At 44.1% G+C, this 19,861-nt stretch overlaps 1 protein-coding gene across 1 annotated transcript; it reads left to right on the top strand.

Moving 5' to 3' along the window:
- The first annotated feature begins 14,357 nt into the window (after positions 1 to 14,357).
- On the top strand, positions 14,358 to 15,718 carry LOC126689686 (uncharacterized). The gene is made up of 3 exons (XM_050384894.1): positions 14,358 to 14,546; positions 14,624 to 15,021; positions 15,091 to 15,718. Exons 2-3 carry the CDS (start codon positions 14,626 to 14,628, stop codon positions 15,646 to 15,648), a joined length of 954 nt encoding a protein of 317 aa, XP_050240851.1. The 5' UTR covers positions 14,358 to 14,546; positions 14,624 to 14,625; the 3' UTR covers positions 15,649 to 15,718.
- The last annotated feature ends 4,143 nt before the right edge of the window (positions 15,719 to 19,861 follow it).

The following is a 19,861-nucleotide window of genomic DNA, read 5'->3' as shown; positions in this document are numbered from 1 at the left end:
TCTAGCGATCTCAAGACTGGGTTATCGTCTAACGGTGACCCAATGGAGGGAGATACAGCCGTCTCTGCCCCTCGAGAGGTTAGGGCTTTTTATGCCCTCAGGGAGGTGTGCGGGCTGGATGCCGACACTGTGAGTAGATTTAAGGATAGGTTTCAGTTTCCGGAGCGAGTTCGTGTTCGTCAACCTAATGACGAGGATAGGGCTTGCCATTTTTTCTCTAGTGAGGTATGCTTTTATGAGCCGGCCTTTACTTCTGGGCTTAGGCTTCCTGTCCACCCGTTCCTGATGGAACTTTTGGCCCATTTTGGTATTGCTCCCGGGCAGTTTATGCCCAACTCGTGGAGAATTGTGGTCAACTGTATGCAAATATGGTTAGCTGCTAACTGAGACATGATTAAGGTAGGTGAACTCACCTATCTATACTGTTTGAAAGAGTCTAAAGAGTATAGATACTATGAGTTTGTCGCTTGGGAGAGAAGAACAAGGATTGTCAAAGGTTTACCTTCGTCCTTCAGGTATTGGAAATCAAGATTTGTCTTTGTGTCCGAGGATGATTTTGAAACTCAATCCAGTAGGGATTGGGGCAATATCCCGAGGTTGCTTCGTCGGTGGGGAACCCCGACTTTAGGTGCGTCAGTATTTCTCCCCGTCGTTTTAGCTTTGTTGTATTTGCTGTTTATTACTACTAACTCCTTTATCTTTTGTTTTGCACAGTTAAGAGATGACCTAAGCTTAAAAGCAAGCATAAGGAGCATGTTGAAACCGCGATAGGATACGCACAGACGATCGAAAGTTGGGACTATCTGGTTGATCCACGGACCCTTACCTTTTACAACCTTGGACCTGACCCGTCTCCTTACGTTCTGCGCAATATTGGTATTAAAGGAAAAAAGAGTAAGTATTGATCTCGTCAGTATCAACTCTTCTCATGTACACTTGGATTTTCTTTTAAGTGCTTTTTTCTTGTAGAAATGACGACTAAGCTCAATAAGGATATGTACGCGAAGATGAGGTCCAAGAAGGATGAGCCGTTGTCAAACATTAGGAAGAAGACAGTGCGTGTTACCAGGAGGGGTCCTTCCGTCGCCCCCCTTGTCTCCTTCAATCCCATAGTTTCTGTTACCGAGACAACAAAGACGGCTTCTCCTGCCACCTCGGTTGAAGAGATCCCTACTCTAGGTTCCAAAAGGCCGCGCATATCTGGTAAGGAGAAGGAGAAGGTTGATTCTTGATCGTCCACTATATGGGATGACGAGAGATTGGCGGTAAATAGGGCTTATAAGGTCGTGACTACGGCAAACTTGAAGGCCCTCTCTGACGTGCCTCTCAACGAGGTTGTGTCTCGTCACGTCCATAGGCTCATTCAAGTAAGGCGTTCACGTACCCCTTTTCTTCTTCTTTTTTTTTTTTTTTTTTTTTTTTGGGTACTGACGACTTAAAACTTCTTTCCAGGTGTTGGGGGGAAGTCTTCACATCGCCTCTGAGTATTTTACTCAAGAGGCTAAAGTGACATCCTTAACATCTAGAATGGAGGCCTTAGAAAAGGAGAATTCTGAGCTGAAGAAAAATCTTATTGTTTCTATGGATGAGGCCACCACTTTAAAGGAGAAGGTCAAGACCCTGGATGACGACCTCAGAGTTGAGCGCAAGTTGACTCTGGAGAAGGACGAGCAGCTTCTTAATGCCAAGGAAAAGCTTAAAACTATTGCTGCCAGATCCGTTGAGGCCTTCCAAACAACTGACGAGTACAACATAGTACTCTTTAGTTGGTACTTTAAAGGTTTCGAGCTTCTCAGGAGGTATCTAGTTAAGCATCCTACTGGAGTTAACATGGAGAGCTTGGATCTGGAGGAGGTTGACAAAGAGATGGCGATTGACGAAGCTGCTCAATCCTCGGCTCCTGAAGGAGATGTCCCTGAGAATGCTACTGACGCTCTGGCTGGTGAAAATTTTGCTGTTGATGCCTGATCTTGTTGCTTAAGAAAATTTCTTTTCATTTTTGTGGACGCCCGTCATGTTTTGGGCCCCTTTTTTTTGTAAATCTAATTTCAGAACAATTGCTTGTTATCCTGTTTGTTACTTGTATCTGTGGTTGCACGCTTGTTGGTTCATGATATGTTTGTGGGATTCGTCCATACTTTGTACTTAATAGAAGCTTTCAGTTGTGCCTTTCTTCTTCATCAATGATTTTGCTTCTTGTTGCTTAGTTGTTTTCCTGTAACCTGAACCCCTTCAAGGGGTCTCGTCGAGGGTTCTGGTGGACTGGTTGTCCCCTTCCCTTTGGATTTTTTTTTTTTTTTTTTTGGGTTTGGGTTCGTCAGTAACTTACATCCGTCAAAGCGGAATCTTATTACTTGGTTATTTTATGACTTACACCCATTTAAGGGATCTTGTCATGTTTGTTTGGCTTCGTCAGTAACTTACATCTGTCAAGGCGGAATCTTGTTACTTGGCCATTTTACGACTTACACCCACTTAAGGGATCTTGTCGTGTTTGTTTGGTTTCGTCTGTAACTTACATCCATTAAGGCGGAATCTTGTTACCTGGCCATTTTACGACTTACACTCATTTAAGGGATCTTGGCTTCGTCAGTAACTTACATCCGTCAAGGCGGAATCTTGTTACTTGGCCATTTTACAACTTACACCCATTTAAGGGATTTTGTCGTGTTTGTACGGTTGACTAGACCTGCTTGCATAAAGACATTAGGTGAATAATTCTTTTATTAATTTCAGGAATAAATATATTCATTTGTTACATCTATTGGTGATACTTTTTTAAGTGCTCAATGTTCCATGGCCGAGGGAGTCTCTATCTGTCTATGGTTTCCTGGTGGTAACTGCCTTGCCTAGAGTAGTGGACGACTCGGTAAGGTCCTTCCCATGTGGGGCTAAGCTTTCCTTGGGCAGGGTCTTTAGTTGCTGTGGTAACCTTGCGCAGGACGACGTCGCCTATGTCAAGTCGTCTAAGTTTCACCCTCTTATTGTAGTATTCGGCCATCTTCTGCTGGTACTTTGTCATTTTACTGGAAGTTTTGTCTTTTACTTCGTCCAAACAGTCCAGGTTAAGTCGCAGTTCATCGTCATTGCCCTTTTCGTTGAATGTCTCTCGCCTGATGCTTGTTACTCCTACCTCGACCGGGATTACTACTTCAGTGCCATAGGTAAGCCTAAAGGGGGTTTCTCCCATTGGGGTTCTTACTGTGGTTCTGTAAGCCCACAAGACATTAGGCAATTCTTCTGGCCAGGCACCCTTCGCGTCGTCTAGCTTGGCTTTGATAATCTTGAGCAGTGTTCAATTCGTTACTTCTGTCTGTCCATTTGCCTGGGGATGAGAATTGGTTCTTGATTCCTAGGTTTGAACAGAAGTCTCTAAAGCCTTGGCTGTCGAACTGCCTCCCATTATTTGATATAATCATCAATGGAATCCCGAACCTGCAAATTATATTCTTCCATACAAAGCTCCAAATTCTTGCCTCGATAATTGTTGCTAGAGTCTCTGCTTCAACCCACTTTGTGAAGTAGTCAATAGCAACTAGTAGGAATTTTATCTGACCTTTACCTTGGGGTAGTGGACCGACGATGTCGATTCCCCATCGTGCGAATGGCCACAGGGAGGCTATCGTCGTCAGTTTCTCTGCTGGAAGCTGTTGGACATTCTCGTATCGTTAGCACTTGTCGTACTTCTTGACGATCTTCACTACGTCTACCTGCATAGTAGGCCAAAAATAACCTGTTTGTATTACCTTGTTTACTAGGGACCTGGGGCCGACATGGTCGCCGCAAATTCCTCCGTGGATTTCTTCCAGTATGTACTTGGCTTCTTCTTCGTCAACACATTTCAAGTAAGGCATGGAGAAGCCTTTCTTGTATAAGGCGTCATTAAGAATCGTAAATCTGGCCGCCCTTTTCTTGATCTTTTTGGCCTCTTCTGTATTCTGAGGGAGGTGCCCGTTCTGGAGGAAGGAAAGTATTGGTGTCATCCAGCTGTTTGTGCTCTGGATTGTGAAAGTTAGGACTTCTTCATTGCTGGGGCGTTTCTGGACTTCCATTGCTAAGTCCATGCTTATCCCCCCTTCTTTTGATGATGCTAGCTTCGAGATTTCGTCTGCCACCATGTTCTGGCTTCTGGGGATCTGAACAAATTCCACTTTATCGAACTCCTGAGTAAGATGTTTCGTCAGCCTGAGGTATTTCTGCATTCTCTCTTCTTTTGCTTCGTACTCTCCCTTGATTTGCTCGATCACCAGCTTTGAATCACTTTGAACTAACAGGTTCTTAGCTCCAAGTGCCTTTCTGAGTCTCAACCCCGTCAATATTCCTTCGTATTCAGCTTCATTGTTGGTAGTCAGAAATTTCAGTTAAACCCCGTATTTGAGCACTTCTCCATCAGGGGCGGTTATGATGACCCCTACTCCCCCCTGCTTTTGGGCTGACGAACCATCAGTCTGTATCGTCCATCGTTCAGCTTCTTTGGTGAGACCGTCTTCGTCCCGAAGGGTGAACTCGGTGATGAAGTCTGCTAAAGCTTGTGCCTTGATGGCTGTTCTACTCAATGTCAAATTGGCTGAGTTCAATTTCCCACTGGACCATTCTTCCGACTGCTTCAGGTTTGTTCATGGATTTTTTAATGGGTTGGTCCGTCATCACCAGGATAGGATTTGCTTGAAAATATTGCCTTAGTTTTCGTGAGGCTACTATTAACGCGAACACAATCTTTTCAATCCGGGGATACTTGGACTCAGCCCCTTGGAAAGCTCGGCTGATGTAGTAAACTGGGAGCTGTGTCTTGTCTTCTTCTCTAATCAAGGCTGCACTCACTGCTGTAGCTAATACTGCCAAGTACAAATATAGGTTTTTCCCCTACTTGGACAGACTTAAGAGGGGTGGGTTACTCAGGTAATGTTTGAGTTCTTGGAACGCTGCTTCTCATTCGTCGGTCCAGGCGAAAGCCTGCTTCAAAGTCTTGAAAAAGGGTAGACGCTTGTCCGTCATTCTAAAGACGAACCTGTTTAAGGCTACGATCCTTCCTGTGAGTTTCTAGACTTCCTTGACGGTTTTGGGCGATGCCATATTGATTATGGCTTGTACTTTCTTCAGGTTTGCTTCTATTCGTCTTTGGGACACCATAAAGCCCAAGAACTTCCCTGAAGCTACACCAAAAACGCACTTACTTGGATTCAACTTCATCTGGTATTGTTTGAGGGTAGCAAACGTCTCCCTTAGGTCGTCCAGATGCTCAAGCTCTTCTTTACTCTTGACGAGCATATCATCCACGTATACTTCCATGTTCTTGCCATTTGTTTGCTGAACATTTTGTTCACTAGTCTCTAATATGTAGCTCCGAAATTCTTCAGTCCAAAAGGCATTACCTTGTAACAATAGAGTCCCTGACTCGTGATGAAAGCAGTCTTCTCCTGATCTTCTTCAGCCATCCTTATCTGGTTATATCCCAAGAAAGCATCCATGAATGACAGCAACTTGTGTCCGGCCGTAGAATCCACAAGTTGATCTATCCTTGGTAAGGGGAAACTGTCCTTCGGGCATGCTTTGTTCAGGTCTGTGAAATCCACGCACATTCTCCATTTCCCATTTGCTTTCTTCACTAGGAAGACGTTTGCGAGTCATTCAAGATAGTATACTTCTCGGATGAAACCTGCCGCCAACAGTTTGGTAACTTCGTCTGTAACTGCTTGGTCTCGTTTTGGGGCGAAGACTCTTCGTCTTTGCTGGATGGGTTTTCTTTCCGGGTTCACATTCAACTTATGCTGAATGACTTCTGGAGCTATGCCTAGCATGTCCTTGTGGCTCCACACGAAGGCGTCTCGGTTTTCATTAAGGAATTGGATGAGCCTTGTTCTCATCTCAGGGCTTAACGTCGTCCCTATCTTCACGGTCTTGGTTGCCTCTCCTTTGACTAGTTCTACTGTTTCCAAGGCTTCCATTTTGTTCTCGTCATTCCCTTCGATCATCCATGTGTGATTCTCATTTGCGTCCAAGACGGCTTGATAACACTCCCTGGCTAAGACTTGATCTCCTTTTACTTCGCCAATACCGTTATTCGTTTGGAATTTTACCTTCAAGCAATAGGTTAACGTGGCCGCTTTCCATTTGTTAAGTGTGGGCCTCCCAATGATCACATTGTAAGATGAGGGGCAATCTACTACCAAGAAGTCTAATTGACAGGTTAACTGAGTCGGGTAGGTCCCCACTGTTACTATGAACACAGTCTCCTTGGATCTAGCTTCAGCTGTTGGAATGTAGGGAGGTAGATGATGTCTACAGAACTACCGTTGTCCACGAGGATCCTTTGGTGTTGAATCCCTCTATATTCAGCATTATAACCAAAGGGTCATTGTGGGGCTGCTTAACTCCCCTAGCGTCCACTTCATTGAAGGATATATCCCGGTCCGTCCGTTGCTGCTTGAACAGAGGTATCATGTGGACGCTATTCACCTGCCTCTGGTATGCTTTCTTGAGGGATTTAAATGACCCTCCTGTGAAGGGCCATCCTGTAATCGTCTTTATCTCCCCAATCACGTCCTGTGTAGGTTGGAACGGCTGATCATCACTCCTGGAAGAGGACCCATACTGACTCTTATTGCCGTCCCTGAACTTATTATATTTTCCCTTCTTCACGTATTTCTATAATTTGCCTTTCCATATCAACTCTTCTATCTGTTCCTTTAGGTCCTTACAATCTTCCGTGTTGTGGCCATGATCCTTGTGGAATCGACAATACTTGTTCTTATCATGAACGTTAGGAGATAAGTGTAATGGTCTTGGCCATTTAAGATAGTGCTCGTCCTTAATCTGCATTAAAATTTTGTCAACAGGCATAACTAGAGGGGTAAATTTTACCGTCCGAGGACTTTTGTCTTCTTTTCTTCTGTTCCCGTCATTATTTCGACGATCTGGGCGTTCCTTCTTTTGACCTTTACGCTCGTCATCCCTTCTTCCTTTGTCTCCTGACTTCTCTACGTCCTTTATGGCTGCTAAAGAGTTTTTGGCATTCATGTACTTCTGTACTTTTAGGAGCATTTCTGCCATCGTCTTTGGAGGATTCTTCGTGAGTGAAGCCACGAGATCTTTGGATCTTAGTCCTGCTTTGAAGGTTGTCAACTGTACTTTGTCATCAGCTTCGTCTACCTCGAGGGTCTCCTGAGCAAAGCGTTTCACGTATGACCTCAAGGTTTCCTTTTCCCCCTGCCTAATGGTGAGTAAGTGGTCCGTTGGCCTCTTGAGACGCTGCCCCCCAATGAAGTGACGCAAGAAAGCGCTGCTTAACTGCTCGAAGTTGTCGATGGATGACGTAGGCAACTTTGTGAACCATTCCCTTGCAGCCCCTTTGAGAGTGGTGGGAAAAGAATGACACAGTATCTCGTTGGGTGGCTATTGAAGGCCCAGCATCGTTTTGAAGTTATTAAGGTGATCCTGAGGGTCTTTGAGCCCGTCGAACGGCTCAAGTTGAGGTAAACGAAACTTTGACGGCACGGGGCATTCAAGGACTGCTGTAGTGAAGGGCGAATCTATGGCCCTTACCATTCTGTCTACGCTTCAGTCTGTCTTCTCCTTAATAGCATTCCTCAATTCGTCCATCTCCTTCCTCATCTCTTGAAGGAGATCTGAGTTTTGCTCGTTTGGAGTAGTAGGTCTTTGATGAATACTCCTCCTATGGCTATCCCCTTTTCCCTCCATGTTATCCTTGGACCGATGCTCTTCCTGTTGAGCCTGTTGAACATGTTGAAGTCGTAGCTTCATTTCCTGATTTTGTTTGGTGAGTTCTTCAATGGTGGCCGCAAAAGCTTGAACTTGCTGGGCCAAGGCTGCGGAATCTGGATTGGATTCCATCTGAATGTAGAAGTTGATGGAAACTACGTTTTCAAATATGAATCTGAAAATGTCGTCCCCACAAATGGCACCAAACTGATGAAGTGTAAGTTCGTCAGTCAGAGAAGGCAGATGGAACCAATCTTCAGTCTGGGTGATTGTATTCTCAAGATGGTCACTAGTGTAATGCCTGCCACAAAGTCTCTGATGCCAAAGTCAATATCAAGAAGTTTGTTCAGAGAGAATAATGCAATATGACAGAGTAAGAAATATAGCTAAGTATGTCTATGTACCTTGTGTTGGTAATGTGAGAGCTTTATATATGTTGCCTTGGATTCTGACCGTTGTGGTTAATAATAGGATGTTAATGCCTTTCTTGGTAACGCCTCCTGCTTAGTAATGGGGCTTTAATGTGCTTTCAACGGTCTGCATAGCTGTTGTTGTAACCATTTGAGGTGCTACTAGCAGTATCGAATGGTCCTGATACCTTCGTCGGTGATGGAGGCACTTGTTTGGGTTCGTCCATGAGGATGGTCTCGTCTATAATACTGGGTTCGTCGGTAGTTGATTTCGTCAGTCTCATCACTAACCGTTAGATTGCATGTTCTTATTACATACTTAATGCTTACAAAATTTTGAGAAAATCAAAGATCAATTGCTATGTCATTAAATAAATGTTATAATTTCAAGTTTTTGTAATCTAAAGTTGTATATAAAAAATAAGTTAATTGATCAAATAGTAAATAATATCCAATTTGTACGAAATTTGATATGCATGTTAAGAACATAAGGAACATGAAATTCAATGGTTAGATTTTCAAAATTCACACCTAAAAAAGAAATATATGAGAAGTTTGAAGAGTTTCTCTCCAAACTAGCTTGAAGAGAAACTTTGTTCTAGCAATAATGCTATTTTTGCCTCCTCAAACTACAAAATATGGTGCTACATTAGTGGTGCCATAGCTAAAAAAATTTAGCTACATGCTACAGTAAATAGGTACTAGTACTGGTTTTAATATTTTTTTTCTTTTTTTTTCTTTCAAATTCAGCTCATATCTCTCTCTCTCTCTCTCTCTCTCTCTCTCTCTCTCGTTACTCCCCTCTCTCAAACCAAAACCCCTTTCTCTCTCTCTTATCTCAAATCAGATCATGTCGTAGGTCACAGCGTGGGTCATGCCGTGGATCACGTCCTTACCACCACCCTTTAATCCATTTCTTTTCTCTTTTTGCTCAAATCAGAATTTGGGTGTGTTGGTTGTGATTAGGTTTTTTTTTTGTGTGTGTTCATATGGTTTTGGTGGCTATGGTGTTTAATTTTTTTTTTATCCTGTTGATTTGGTGGCTGTGGTGGTGGTGCTGGTGGCTGTGGTGGTGCTTTGGTGGTTATGGTGGTGGTGATGATGGTTTGGTAGCTGTGGTGGTGGTGATAGTGGTGGTTTGGTTTTTTATTTTGTTTGTGGGTTTGGTTGTGACTGTGGGTTGTGGTTGAAATGGTGGTTTGGTGGCTATGTTGGTTGTGGTTGAAATGTTGGTTTAGTGGCTGTGGTTGTAGTTGCCATGGGCTATGTTGGTGGTTGTGGTTGTATTGGATTTGGTTGTAATGGTGGGTTATGGTTGTGGCAGTGGTGGTGGTAATGGTGGTTTTATTTATTTATTTTTTTGTCTTGTCTTAGGCTGTGGTTGCCACATGAAGGTTGTTGCTGGTTGAGGTAGCTGTGGCTAATTGAAAGGTTTTTGTGGTGGATATTTTTTATTTTATTTTAATGAGTTCTTTATATTATTTTAGGCTGTGTTTGTTTTGGCGTAAAACCATTTCAGGAAATGATTTTACACCTCACCGTGTGTTTGGTTGCGCATGGAAAATAAAATTTTCCGGAAAAGCATTTCATTTGACCGTGTGTTTTATGGCTTTGACCCGGAAATTGGTTTACATTTCTATTTTCACTTCAAAACATTTCCGGGTCTCAAACACGCAAAGAGAGAGAGAGAAAGAAGAGAGAGTTGCCGATCCACCCAAAACCGATCGCACCCTAGCACTGGCACCACCAGCTAGATCGCACCCCAGCACTAGCGCCGCCATCTAGATCGTCACCACCCAAGACCGATCCACCCAAAACCGATCTCATTGGCGTCGACGTTACCGATCCCGTTGTCGTTCTCGACCCAAAGCTCATTGGCACCGCCGATCTCATCGCACCAATGATCTCGTCGTCTCGATCTCGTCGCCCATGACCGATGACCGATCTCTCCTTTTCCCTCAATTTTTGATCACTCTCTCTTCCTCCCTCTCTCAGTTTGACCGAATTGTGGAGTTTAACGAATGGTGTAGTTTTGATTTTTGTTTTTTTAACTTTATATATTGAAATTTTCTATTATAAAATTTGTTTGGTAGCTGAGAAAATGTGAGAAACTAGTAGGAAAATAGTATTTTCAGAATGCAACCAAACACATGAAAACATTTTTTAGAACAATTTTCATAATGCAGCCAAATACTTGAAAATATTTTCATTTCCCGAAAATGTTTTACACCTGAAAATATTTTACACTCGGAAAATATTTTACATTCAACCAAACGCAGCCTTAATCAAATAACTAAAAATATAGATCTATTGATGTTTGGTGTATTGTAAAGTGAATAGGTAAAATAGATAAAATGACTTTTGTAGGTGCTAAATAGTCAAATTTTTGTCTCCACCAGTATGGATGCTCTTATGCCCATACGAGAAGTCAGGCCTAAAATCTAAAAAGTGAGACATGCACATATAATAATTGGGCTTTGATATGTCCAGTGGTAAGGCAAATTTCAAAATAATATAAATCTAGCAATGTGAAGAAAATTAAAGGGTAAAATACTATTTTGATTCCTAAACTTTGTTAAAAGTTTGTTTTTTATCCCTAAACTTTAAGAAATTCATTTTTCGTTCCTAAACTATTGAAAAGTTCTTATTTCATCCCTAAACTATTGAAAATTTTTTATTTATATCTTTAAACTTTACTAAATGTTTGTTTTTATCCCTAAACTACTGAAGAAGAAAAAATTCTTTTTTCATCATTATTTTTGTCTCTATACTATTCAAAAAACTCTTTACAAAATTTAGGGATGAAAAAAGAACTTTTTAAAATTTAGGGACGAAAACAAACTTTTAGTAAAGTTTAGGAACCAAAATAGTATTTTACCCGAAACAAAATAGTTCTTGCTAAGTGATAGAATGAGACCAATTATTACACTACCAGAGGTCAGATGAAAATACACCTCTAACGATAAGCTAAAAAAAATAAGTTTTAGAAAACTGTACATTAATGCCCTCTAGTCTGGATTAATGGGGTTAAATTGGAGTGTAGTAAAAGGAGAAAAGTATGTTCAATCAGTTGTGCACAACAATGGATTCACCACATTTTTTTACTTTTCAACCAGCGTAGATCTTCTCAATGATATGTATTTGCCTTCTTTAGTGTAGTGGAGTAAATGATGGAAAGTAAGGTGTGAAAGAGGATTTTCTTACATATTGTTTTTAATATGGATGGGATGGTGAAAGTAGTATTAAGGAATGAATCCCTTTGTTAAAATAAAGGACTTCTTCTATATAGGAGTAAGAAATGTCCAATAAACCAAGTTCTAAAGGCAAAGCCAACACACAAGACAAAAGAAAGAAATGTTTTAAGTCAGTTGGTTCTCTAATAAAGGGTGTAAGTTGTCCCAAATCCTAAAAAAGTTGGTTCAAGTGGTTGATGAAGGATATTAGCTAGTGAGAGACTTGTTGTGCACTAGCTTTTTAGGATTTCAACATGTCAAGTTTCATGTGAAGGTTTTTCTTATAGACTACTAGAGCTATTAAAAATACCAAATTGACCCTTCAAAACATAAAACCCAAGTTTTCCCCATTAAAAATCTCTTGTGCTTATGTTTGGATTATGAGGTAAAGTTTTGTGATGTCTTTCTTGATATGTAATGAGTGATAAGAAGTAGCAGATTTCCTGAGCCTTTCTAGGATTTCGGCCATAGTTTTTTTGAGCTTTAACTGTGTATCAAAGTCGTTCTATTGCCTTCAATATTTGTTTGCTAACGAGGAACAAGAGGTGTCATGGCAAAAAGATAGACTTGTACCCGAACAAAGTTTCTCCAAACTACTTTGAAGAGAAATCTTTCAAACTCCTCATATATTTTTATATTAAGTGTGAATTTTAAAAATTTAACCGTTAAATTGCATGTTTTTATTATATCATTCATGCTTGCAAAATTTCAAGAAGATCAAAGATCAATTGTTATATCATCAAACAAATGTTAAAATTTCAAATTTTTATGATCTAAAATTATGTTTAAAAAATAAGTTTATTGATCGATGTACATAACACCACTAAGGCATGGGGGAATGCATAAGTGGTTGAATCTTGACCTTACATGTGGAGTGGTTGTGAGCAAGGGGAGAGGAAGCGTTGGCTAAAGGATTTTGTCTTGGTCCGTGCTAAAGGTGTGACTGCCTTGGAAGGAAGTAAGATTTACACCTGACATGGTACTTGATGGTACCGAAAACAATACCACCAATGAGTCGCACGCTCCTCACTCGATCGCAAATGGCACCTGCACAACGAGAAGGAGTAACCTAACAGAGAGCACCGGTGTGGTACCGGCCAAATACCCTCCGAAGGTCAAGTTAGAACTATTCTCACTGCTCTAGAGTGCTAGAGAGGGTAAAATTATGCGTACCTTGGGTAACGAGAGTGCTAAGGTTTTTATAGTAGCGAGGGTCATCCCTCTTTTCCTTGGAGTAGAAGTCTTTTCCTTATAGGAGTCCTTTTGGGCGTATTTTCCGGGATCCTTTCCTTATAGGAGTCCCTTTGAATATTCTCTTGCGTGGGAAACAAGTCAACTCTTGACTTATCACATGGGAAGCAAGTCGACTTCATGACTGGACCGTCGGCCTCAACGCATCTCCTTCAGCTTTTTGGGCGTCACTTGATCAAACCGTCAGTCTTGGAGGCCATCAAATCCAACCGTCAGCTATTGCTCCGTCTATTTATTGAAGACAGCATAACACCGTCAGTATGAGGCTCTCTCCTTTTTATCCTCATCAGTTGCCCCCTACTCTATATGCTTGACGTTTAGAACCGTCAGCATGTGGAGTTATTTCTAAAGAAGAATTACGAATGATTCCTCGGGCCGCGAGCTATTTAATGCAAGGTCACGTGGCGCGCGATAGTTGGTCTCGTTTCTGGCACAGGCGTCGCCTCGCGTTTCGTGCGTTTTCCCCTTATATAAATATCACGCCTCACAGCCTTATTTCGCTATTTCAACCTCGAAGATCTTTCAAGAGAGAACCCGTCGCTTTTACTCACGATTCGCTCCGTCAGCTCTTACCAATACCGTCACACTTTGTTTTATTTATTCAAGATCTATTTCACCTGTAAGTTCCTTTTCCTTTCTGCTTCCTTTTTATTTTTATTTTTGCCCAAGAATTTTTTCTTTTATTGAGAACGTCAGTCTAGGGACTTAGGGTGTATCCGTCACTTGTAGGTAGTCAGATGTCAAGTGACGCGTCGAGTGATCAGTCGTCAGTCCGCGATGGAGCGGGCTACGACGAAGTCTTTGGCTCAGGTCAAGAGTCCGACGGCTTTTTGGAGTCGTCAGGAAGAGAAACGTCCGCCCAATCCCTTAGTATTGACGTAGAGGACCGTGTTGAGGGAGTCAGGGAAGAGGTGTTAAGTGAGGTTGAGATCGAGAGGGTCGACAAGGAAGTTGTTGACGACGGGACCTGGGAGGAAGGTGACGTAGAGATCGATAGTGACGAAGATAGGGGTGACGGTAGCGAGGTTAGTAGTGACGGTAATGAGGATGAGGATGACGAAGAGTCCAGTGAGGGAACTTCAGGGAGTTCTGGAGGTAACCGTCCCTTCATCCTTCCAGAGGAGTGGGCCGTCAATAAATTTCTCCCAAAGATGAGCAACAGAGTTTTTTCTGAGTTGCGTATCCGTTTCCAGATCCCAGATCACATTCCCCTCCGTCTCCCTAAAAAGAATGAGAAGTGTTATACAGGGAGGACGGCTGATGTGGGGATGTATGACGCCATGTTCGCAGCTGGCCTTAGGCTCCCACTGATGGCTTTACACCGTCAGCTGGCGGATTTTTTAGGATTGTCCGTCAGCCAGATCTCTCCGAACGCCTGGAGGATCTTTATTGGAGCTGAGGTTCTTTGGGGTCGCTTGAGTGGGGGGAACCGTCAACTTTCGCTAGACGAGTTCTTTTACTGCTACAGACCCCAGCACAAAGTATCCGCCAAGGGGACATATCACTTCGCACCTCGTGAAAAGAACTTAAGATTGGTGTTTGATATGCCGGATTCAAATAGGAATTGGAAAAATAGATTTTTCTTTGTTAAAGGGACGGACTGGGTGTGTCACCCGGATGAATGGGATAAGTTGCCCGGGGGTTATTTTGATAACACTTGGGCTTATATTAGGGAGTCAGGTTGCCCCCGTCTCTTTCTTTTTACCGTCGCTTTTCATTTTCACCGTCTCTTTTTAACACTGTTTCCTTGTCTCAGCCATCACTCGTCCGGAGGTGTCTGACGAACAGAGGGATTTCATCCGTCGGATACTCACCATCTCACTTGAGCAACGTAGGTGTAGGGACTTGATAACCCTAGACACTCTACATTTGTATTGTGGTGGTCCTGAGCCGACGGTCGAAGCACGGAAGTTGGAAGAATTTTCAAGAAAACGTAAGTAAATGCGTTATTTAATCCGTCTGCTACTATTCATCCGTCAGATTACTTATCCGTTAGCTTTCTTTTTGCAGAGATGGAGGCTGCGAAGCAAAGGGTGAGGGCCGCTGCCGCCCGTAAGAAGGAAGAAGATAAAGCTAAGGGGAAGGATGGAGCGTCAACTCCTCATTCCTCCTTGAAGGGCTCAATCAAGAGGAAATCTGACGGAAAGGATGATCCTCCTTCCAAGAAGGTGGCCGTCACTCCTACGGACGCGCCCTCCCAGAAGTCACCTCCCAAGCTTAGTCACGGTGCTGGGAAAGGAGTGATGACTTCTTCTGGTCCTGTCATTGAGGGGCCCCGTTGCTTGCTGACTCACAAAGATCATGCTGTCGAGAGTCTGGAGTCTCTTATCAAACAGACGGATCTGGATCCTTGTGCTCAGCTTGGGACGGATGACCTGGGGGCGTCAGCCTTCTTTGATATTGCACGGGTATGTTTCCTACTTTGATTAATCTGATATTTTTCCTTGCTTAATAGCTGACGGTTGTATTCCCTTCAGGCCTTGGTTCGTGTTAAAGCACTCCAAGATCGTTGCATGGCCAAAGAAGGCGTCGTCTCTCGGGTGAGGAGGCACAACTCCACCTTGATGGATCAGCAGGCGCAATACAAGGAGGCCGTCCGTCTCTTAAACACAGACCTGAAGGATGTGAAGGAGAAGCTAGGAGAAGCAGAGGGTGAGCAGAAGAGACTTGAGGAGGAGGTTTCGTCTCTGCGTGCGCAGGTGGTGACGGCTGGGGCTGACGCAGTTGAAAAGTTCAAGACAACTCAGTCCTTCATCGACTCTTGTGCTGATTACTATGGCGCAGGTTTTGATGATTGTCTGAAGCAAGTGTCGTTAGCTTATCCGGAGCTGGATCTGTCTGGAATCACCATGGACACTTCCGTTCCAATGACTCCTGCCGCTGACAGAGATGACGAACCCCTTAGCTTGGATTCCTTGCTTAACGACGCTGGGGTTGTTCTGGCCCAGCCTGCTGTTGCTACCCCTGCTGGGCCTTCAGATCAGATTGTGAAGGATAAAGCTGACGGGGTCTCCAAGGACGCTCCTGCCGCTTAATCCTTCATTAGTTGTAATTTTTGAACAATGTCTTTAAGTGCCCGTATGTTTGTTGGGGCTTTTCGTTTGTAATTCAATCTATCCCTTGTTGTCCGTTACTTTGCATATATACACTTGTCTTTTTATTGTTTGACCAATTTTAATGTGATCGTCTATTATTTTGTATTTTAGCCTTTTTGGTTAGCTCGTCATCTTTACAGGCTTGTTGGTTGGAGAAATTTATTTGTAAGTAGTCTCATTTTTTGGTAAGACCGTCAGCAAGTTGACCGTCAACCATATAAATTTTCATCCATTGGACCGTCAGTTTTGAGGGCCCGATCCATATGAGAACTCTATTCATTGGACCGTTAGCTTTTAGCTTTAGCTTTTTCGGTCCGTTATTTTGATGGCGATTAGCCTCGATGCCTTTTGACATCTCTGTTGGTCCGTAGTCTCATTTTTTGGTAAGACCGTCAGTAAGTTGTCCGTCAACCATATAAATTTTCATCCATTGGACCGTCAGTTTTGAGGGCCCGATCCATATGAGAACTCTATTTTTTGGACCGTTAGCTTTTAGCTTTAGCTTTTTCGGTCCGTTATTTTGATGGCGATTAGCCTCGATGCCTTTTGACATCTCCGTTGGTCCGTCGGTTTTGAAGGCTTGATCCATATATCTATTGGACCGTCAGCTTTTAGCTTTAGCCTTCTCGGACCATTGTTTTTTCTGGCTTTTTTAGCCTTGATGCCTTAACATCTTTCATTAGTCCGTCGGGTTTTTCCTTGGTCCGTGAGTTATGGACTTAGACGTTCTTGGGTTGTAAACTTAGTGGACCGTCGGAGGAAAGATATACTTCAGTGATTTCTGAATAAAACTCCTCTTATTGCCATGCATTTAAATAAAAGTAATTAAAACCAAACCCTGCCCCTTGGGCTAAAAAAAAAAGTATTGTTGCGAAAAAACTAAAGTAAACGATAGATCTGAGGAGTTAAACTATAATTTGCTGAAAAATAAAAGAAGTTGGTCTTCATGCTGCTGCTTCTATTGGTAGTACTTCCGTAGGTGCTCGGTGTTCCATGGATGTGGTAGCTTCTGTCCCTCCAATGTTTCAAGGTGGTAAGTACCTTTTCTCTGCCACGACGAGATTCGGTAAGGACCTTCCCAATTAGGGCCGAGTTTCCCTTGGGTAGGGTCCCTAGCGGCGCCCATGACCTTCCTAAGAACAAGGTCTCCGACTTGGAAGTCTCTGTGTCGGACCCGAGAGTTGTAGTATTTGGCCATGCGATCCTGGTACCTAGCGAGCCTTTGTTCTGCTGCTGCCCTGATCTCATCCACTAGGTCGAGCTGTAGTCGCATAGCTTCATCGTTTTTGTCCTCATCATGGTTGTGTACCCTATAGCTTGCGAGTCCGACTTCTGCCGGGATGACTGCTTCGCTTCCGTACGTCAAGCGGAATGGTGTTTCTCCTGTTGGTGTTCTTGCCGTCGTTCTGTATGCCCATAGTACACTTGGCAATTCTTCGGGCCATATACCCTTTGCCCCCTCGAGCCGAGTCTTGATGATCTTGAGCAAGGATCGGTTTGTGACTTCGACTTGTCCATTAGCTTGAGGGTGAGCGGGGGAGGAGTAGTGGTTCTTTATTCCCAACTGTGAGCAAAAGTCCCGGAAATGGTCGTTGTCGAACTGTCTCCCGTTATCCGAGACAAAGACTCTAGGAATGCCAAACCTGCATACGATGCATCTCCAAACGAAGCTGCGAACGTTCTTCTCCGTAATCGTGGCTAAAGCTTCAGCTTCCACCCATTTCGTGAAATAGTCGATGCCTACTACCAGGAATTTCAGCTGCCGCATAGCTGTAGGGAAAGGTCCCATAATGTCTAATCCCCATTGTGCGAACGGCCATGGGGCTGTTATTGGGGTCAGCTCTTCGGTCGGCTGTCTAATCATATTGCTGAACCGTTGGCATTTGTCGCAGGCCCTGACATAGGCTTCGGCGTCCTTCTGCATGGTGGGCCAATAATACCCTGCTCGTACAAGCTTGTGTACCAATGATCTGGACCCTGAGTGGTTTCCGCAGATTCCTTCATGTACTTCTCTCATGACGTAGTCTGCTTCTTCCGCACCCAAGCATCTCAGATACGGTCGGGAGAAACCTCTCTTGTATAGGACGTCTTTTATCAGGACGAACCTTGCCGCCTGGACTTTAAGCTTCCTTGCGGCTTCCTTTTCGTCCGGTAAGACCCCGCTTTTTAGGTATGAAACCAACGGCGCTGCCCAGCCGCTGTCGGAGCATATTTCCTGCATATTGCTGAGATCTATTAGCGGGGAAAGCTGTACAAAGGAGAGTACATTACCAGGGACGACCATTCGTTCTGCTGAGGCGGCCTTCGCGAGACGGTCTGCTCGCTCGTTTTCCTCTCTGGGAATCTGGATGATTTTGGCTTCTAGGTCGCCCACTCTTGTCCTTACTTCATCAAGGTATTTCTTCATCTTTTCGCTCTTGCACTCGTAGTCTCCATTTATCTGGTTGGTGATAACCTGTGAATCGCAGTAGACGACTACCCTTGCGGCTCCTGCTGCTTTGGCAAGGTCGAGTCCTGCTATCAGAGCCTCATATTCTGATTCATTGTTGGTGGCGGGAAAGTTTAGACGGACCATACATTCAATGGTGTCTCCTTCAGGTGATAGCAACACAATGCCGGCCCCTGCGGCTTGCCTGTTGGATGATCCGTCCGTATGTATGCTCCATTGAGGGGACTCTGCTGCCCCCTGGTCCTCGTCATGGGTGAACTCAGCTATAAAGTCGGCGACAGCCTGTCCCTTGATGGCGGTCCGCGGACGATACTGAATGTCAAATTCGCTTAGCTCGATCGCCCATAATGCCAGTCGGCCCGCGGCCTCGGGGCTGCTCATTGCTCGCCGTAAAGGTTTGTCAGTCAGGACATTTACCGTATGAGCTTGGAAGTACGGTTTGAGCTTTCGGGCTGCCGTAACTAATGCGAAGGCAAGTTTTTCCATCGGCGGGTACCTTTCCTCGGCGCCACGAAGCGCTCGGCTTGCGTAGTATACGGGTTTCTGCGTCCTTTCCTCTTCTCTCATCAAGGCTGCGCTAACAGCTGCGGGGGAGACGGCCAGATAGAGAAAAAGCTCTTCTCCCGGCTGTGACGGGCTCAACAACGGAGGAGAGGAGAGGTAAATCTTCAATTCTTTGAATGCTTGCTGGCATTCGTCGGTCCATTCAAAGGATTTTTTCAATGTCCGGAAGAAGGGCAAACACTTGTCCGTTGCTCTCGACACGAACCTGTTAAGTGCCGCTATTTTTCCATTCAGGCTCTGTACCTCCTTTACACTTCTCGGCGGTGTCATTTCCATAATGGCTCGGATTTTATCCGGGTTCGCCTCGATTCCCCTTTGAGACACCATGAATCCCAAGAATTTTCCTGCCGTTACTCCAAAGGCGCATTTCCCTGGGTTGAGCTTCATATTGTAGGAGCGGAGTGTATCAAATGTTTCCTTGAGATCTCCTAGATGATCTTCCTCCCTCCGGCTCTTAACTAGCATGTCGTCCACGTAGACCTGGACATTCCTCCCAATCTGTTGCGCGAACATTTTGTTCATGAGCCTTTGGTACGTTGCGCCTGCGTTCTTTAGGCCGAAGGGCATGACCTTGTAACAGAATAGGCCTTGGCTGGTTACGAACGACGTTTTCTCCTGGTCGGCTTCATGCATTCGGATTTGGTTGTATCCCGAGAAAGCGTCCATGAAGCTCAGCATCTGGTGTCGGGCCGTGGAGTCTACTAGGACATCGACCCTTGGTAGGGGGTAGCTATCCTTGGGGCAGGCTTTGTTAAGGTCGGTGAAGTCCACACACATCCGCCATTTCCCGCTTGCTTTCTTCACCATTACTACATTTGCTAACCAGTCGGGATAGTACACTTCCCTGATGAAGCTTGCTTCCCGTAGCTTTCTGACTTCCTCTGCTATGGCTCGGTCTCGCTCCGGGGCAAACACCCTCTTCTTTTGTCTGACGGGTGAAAAGGCGGGCGACACATTCAGCTTGTGCACCATGATTGAAGGATCTATTCCTGGCATATCTTCATGGCCCCATGCGAATACGTCTTGATTTTGCCTAAGGAATGTTATGAGCTCTTGACGGGTCGTGGGGTTAGCGAGTGTTCCAATTTTGGTCGTTCGGCTAGGATCGGAACTGTCAAGGGGTATTTCTTCTAGCTTCTC

Source organism: Quercus robur, chromosome 6 (genome assembly GCF_932294415.1).
Source record: "Quercus robur chromosome 6, dhQueRobu3.1, whole genome shotgun sequence".
In the NCBI taxonomy this organism is placed as follows: domain Eukaryota; kingdom Viridiplantae; phylum Streptophyta; class Magnoliopsida; order Fagales; family Fagaceae; genus Quercus; species Quercus robur.
Note: the sequence above shows the minus strand (reverse complement) of the source record. Positions and strands in the feature narration are given on the sequence as shown.

What these genes read in the sequence shown, in the direction of transcription:
- LOC126689686 (XM_050384894.1), top strand. Translation starts at nt 14,626, where the DNA reads ATGGAGGCTGCGAAGCAAAGGGTGAGGGCCGCTGCCGCCCGTAAGAAG. An exon ending in CCTTCTTTGATATTGCACGG is followed by an intron (nt 15,022 to 15,090) that starts GTATGTTTCCTA and finishes TATTCCCTTCAG; the next exon opens with GCCTTGGTTCGTGTTAAAGC.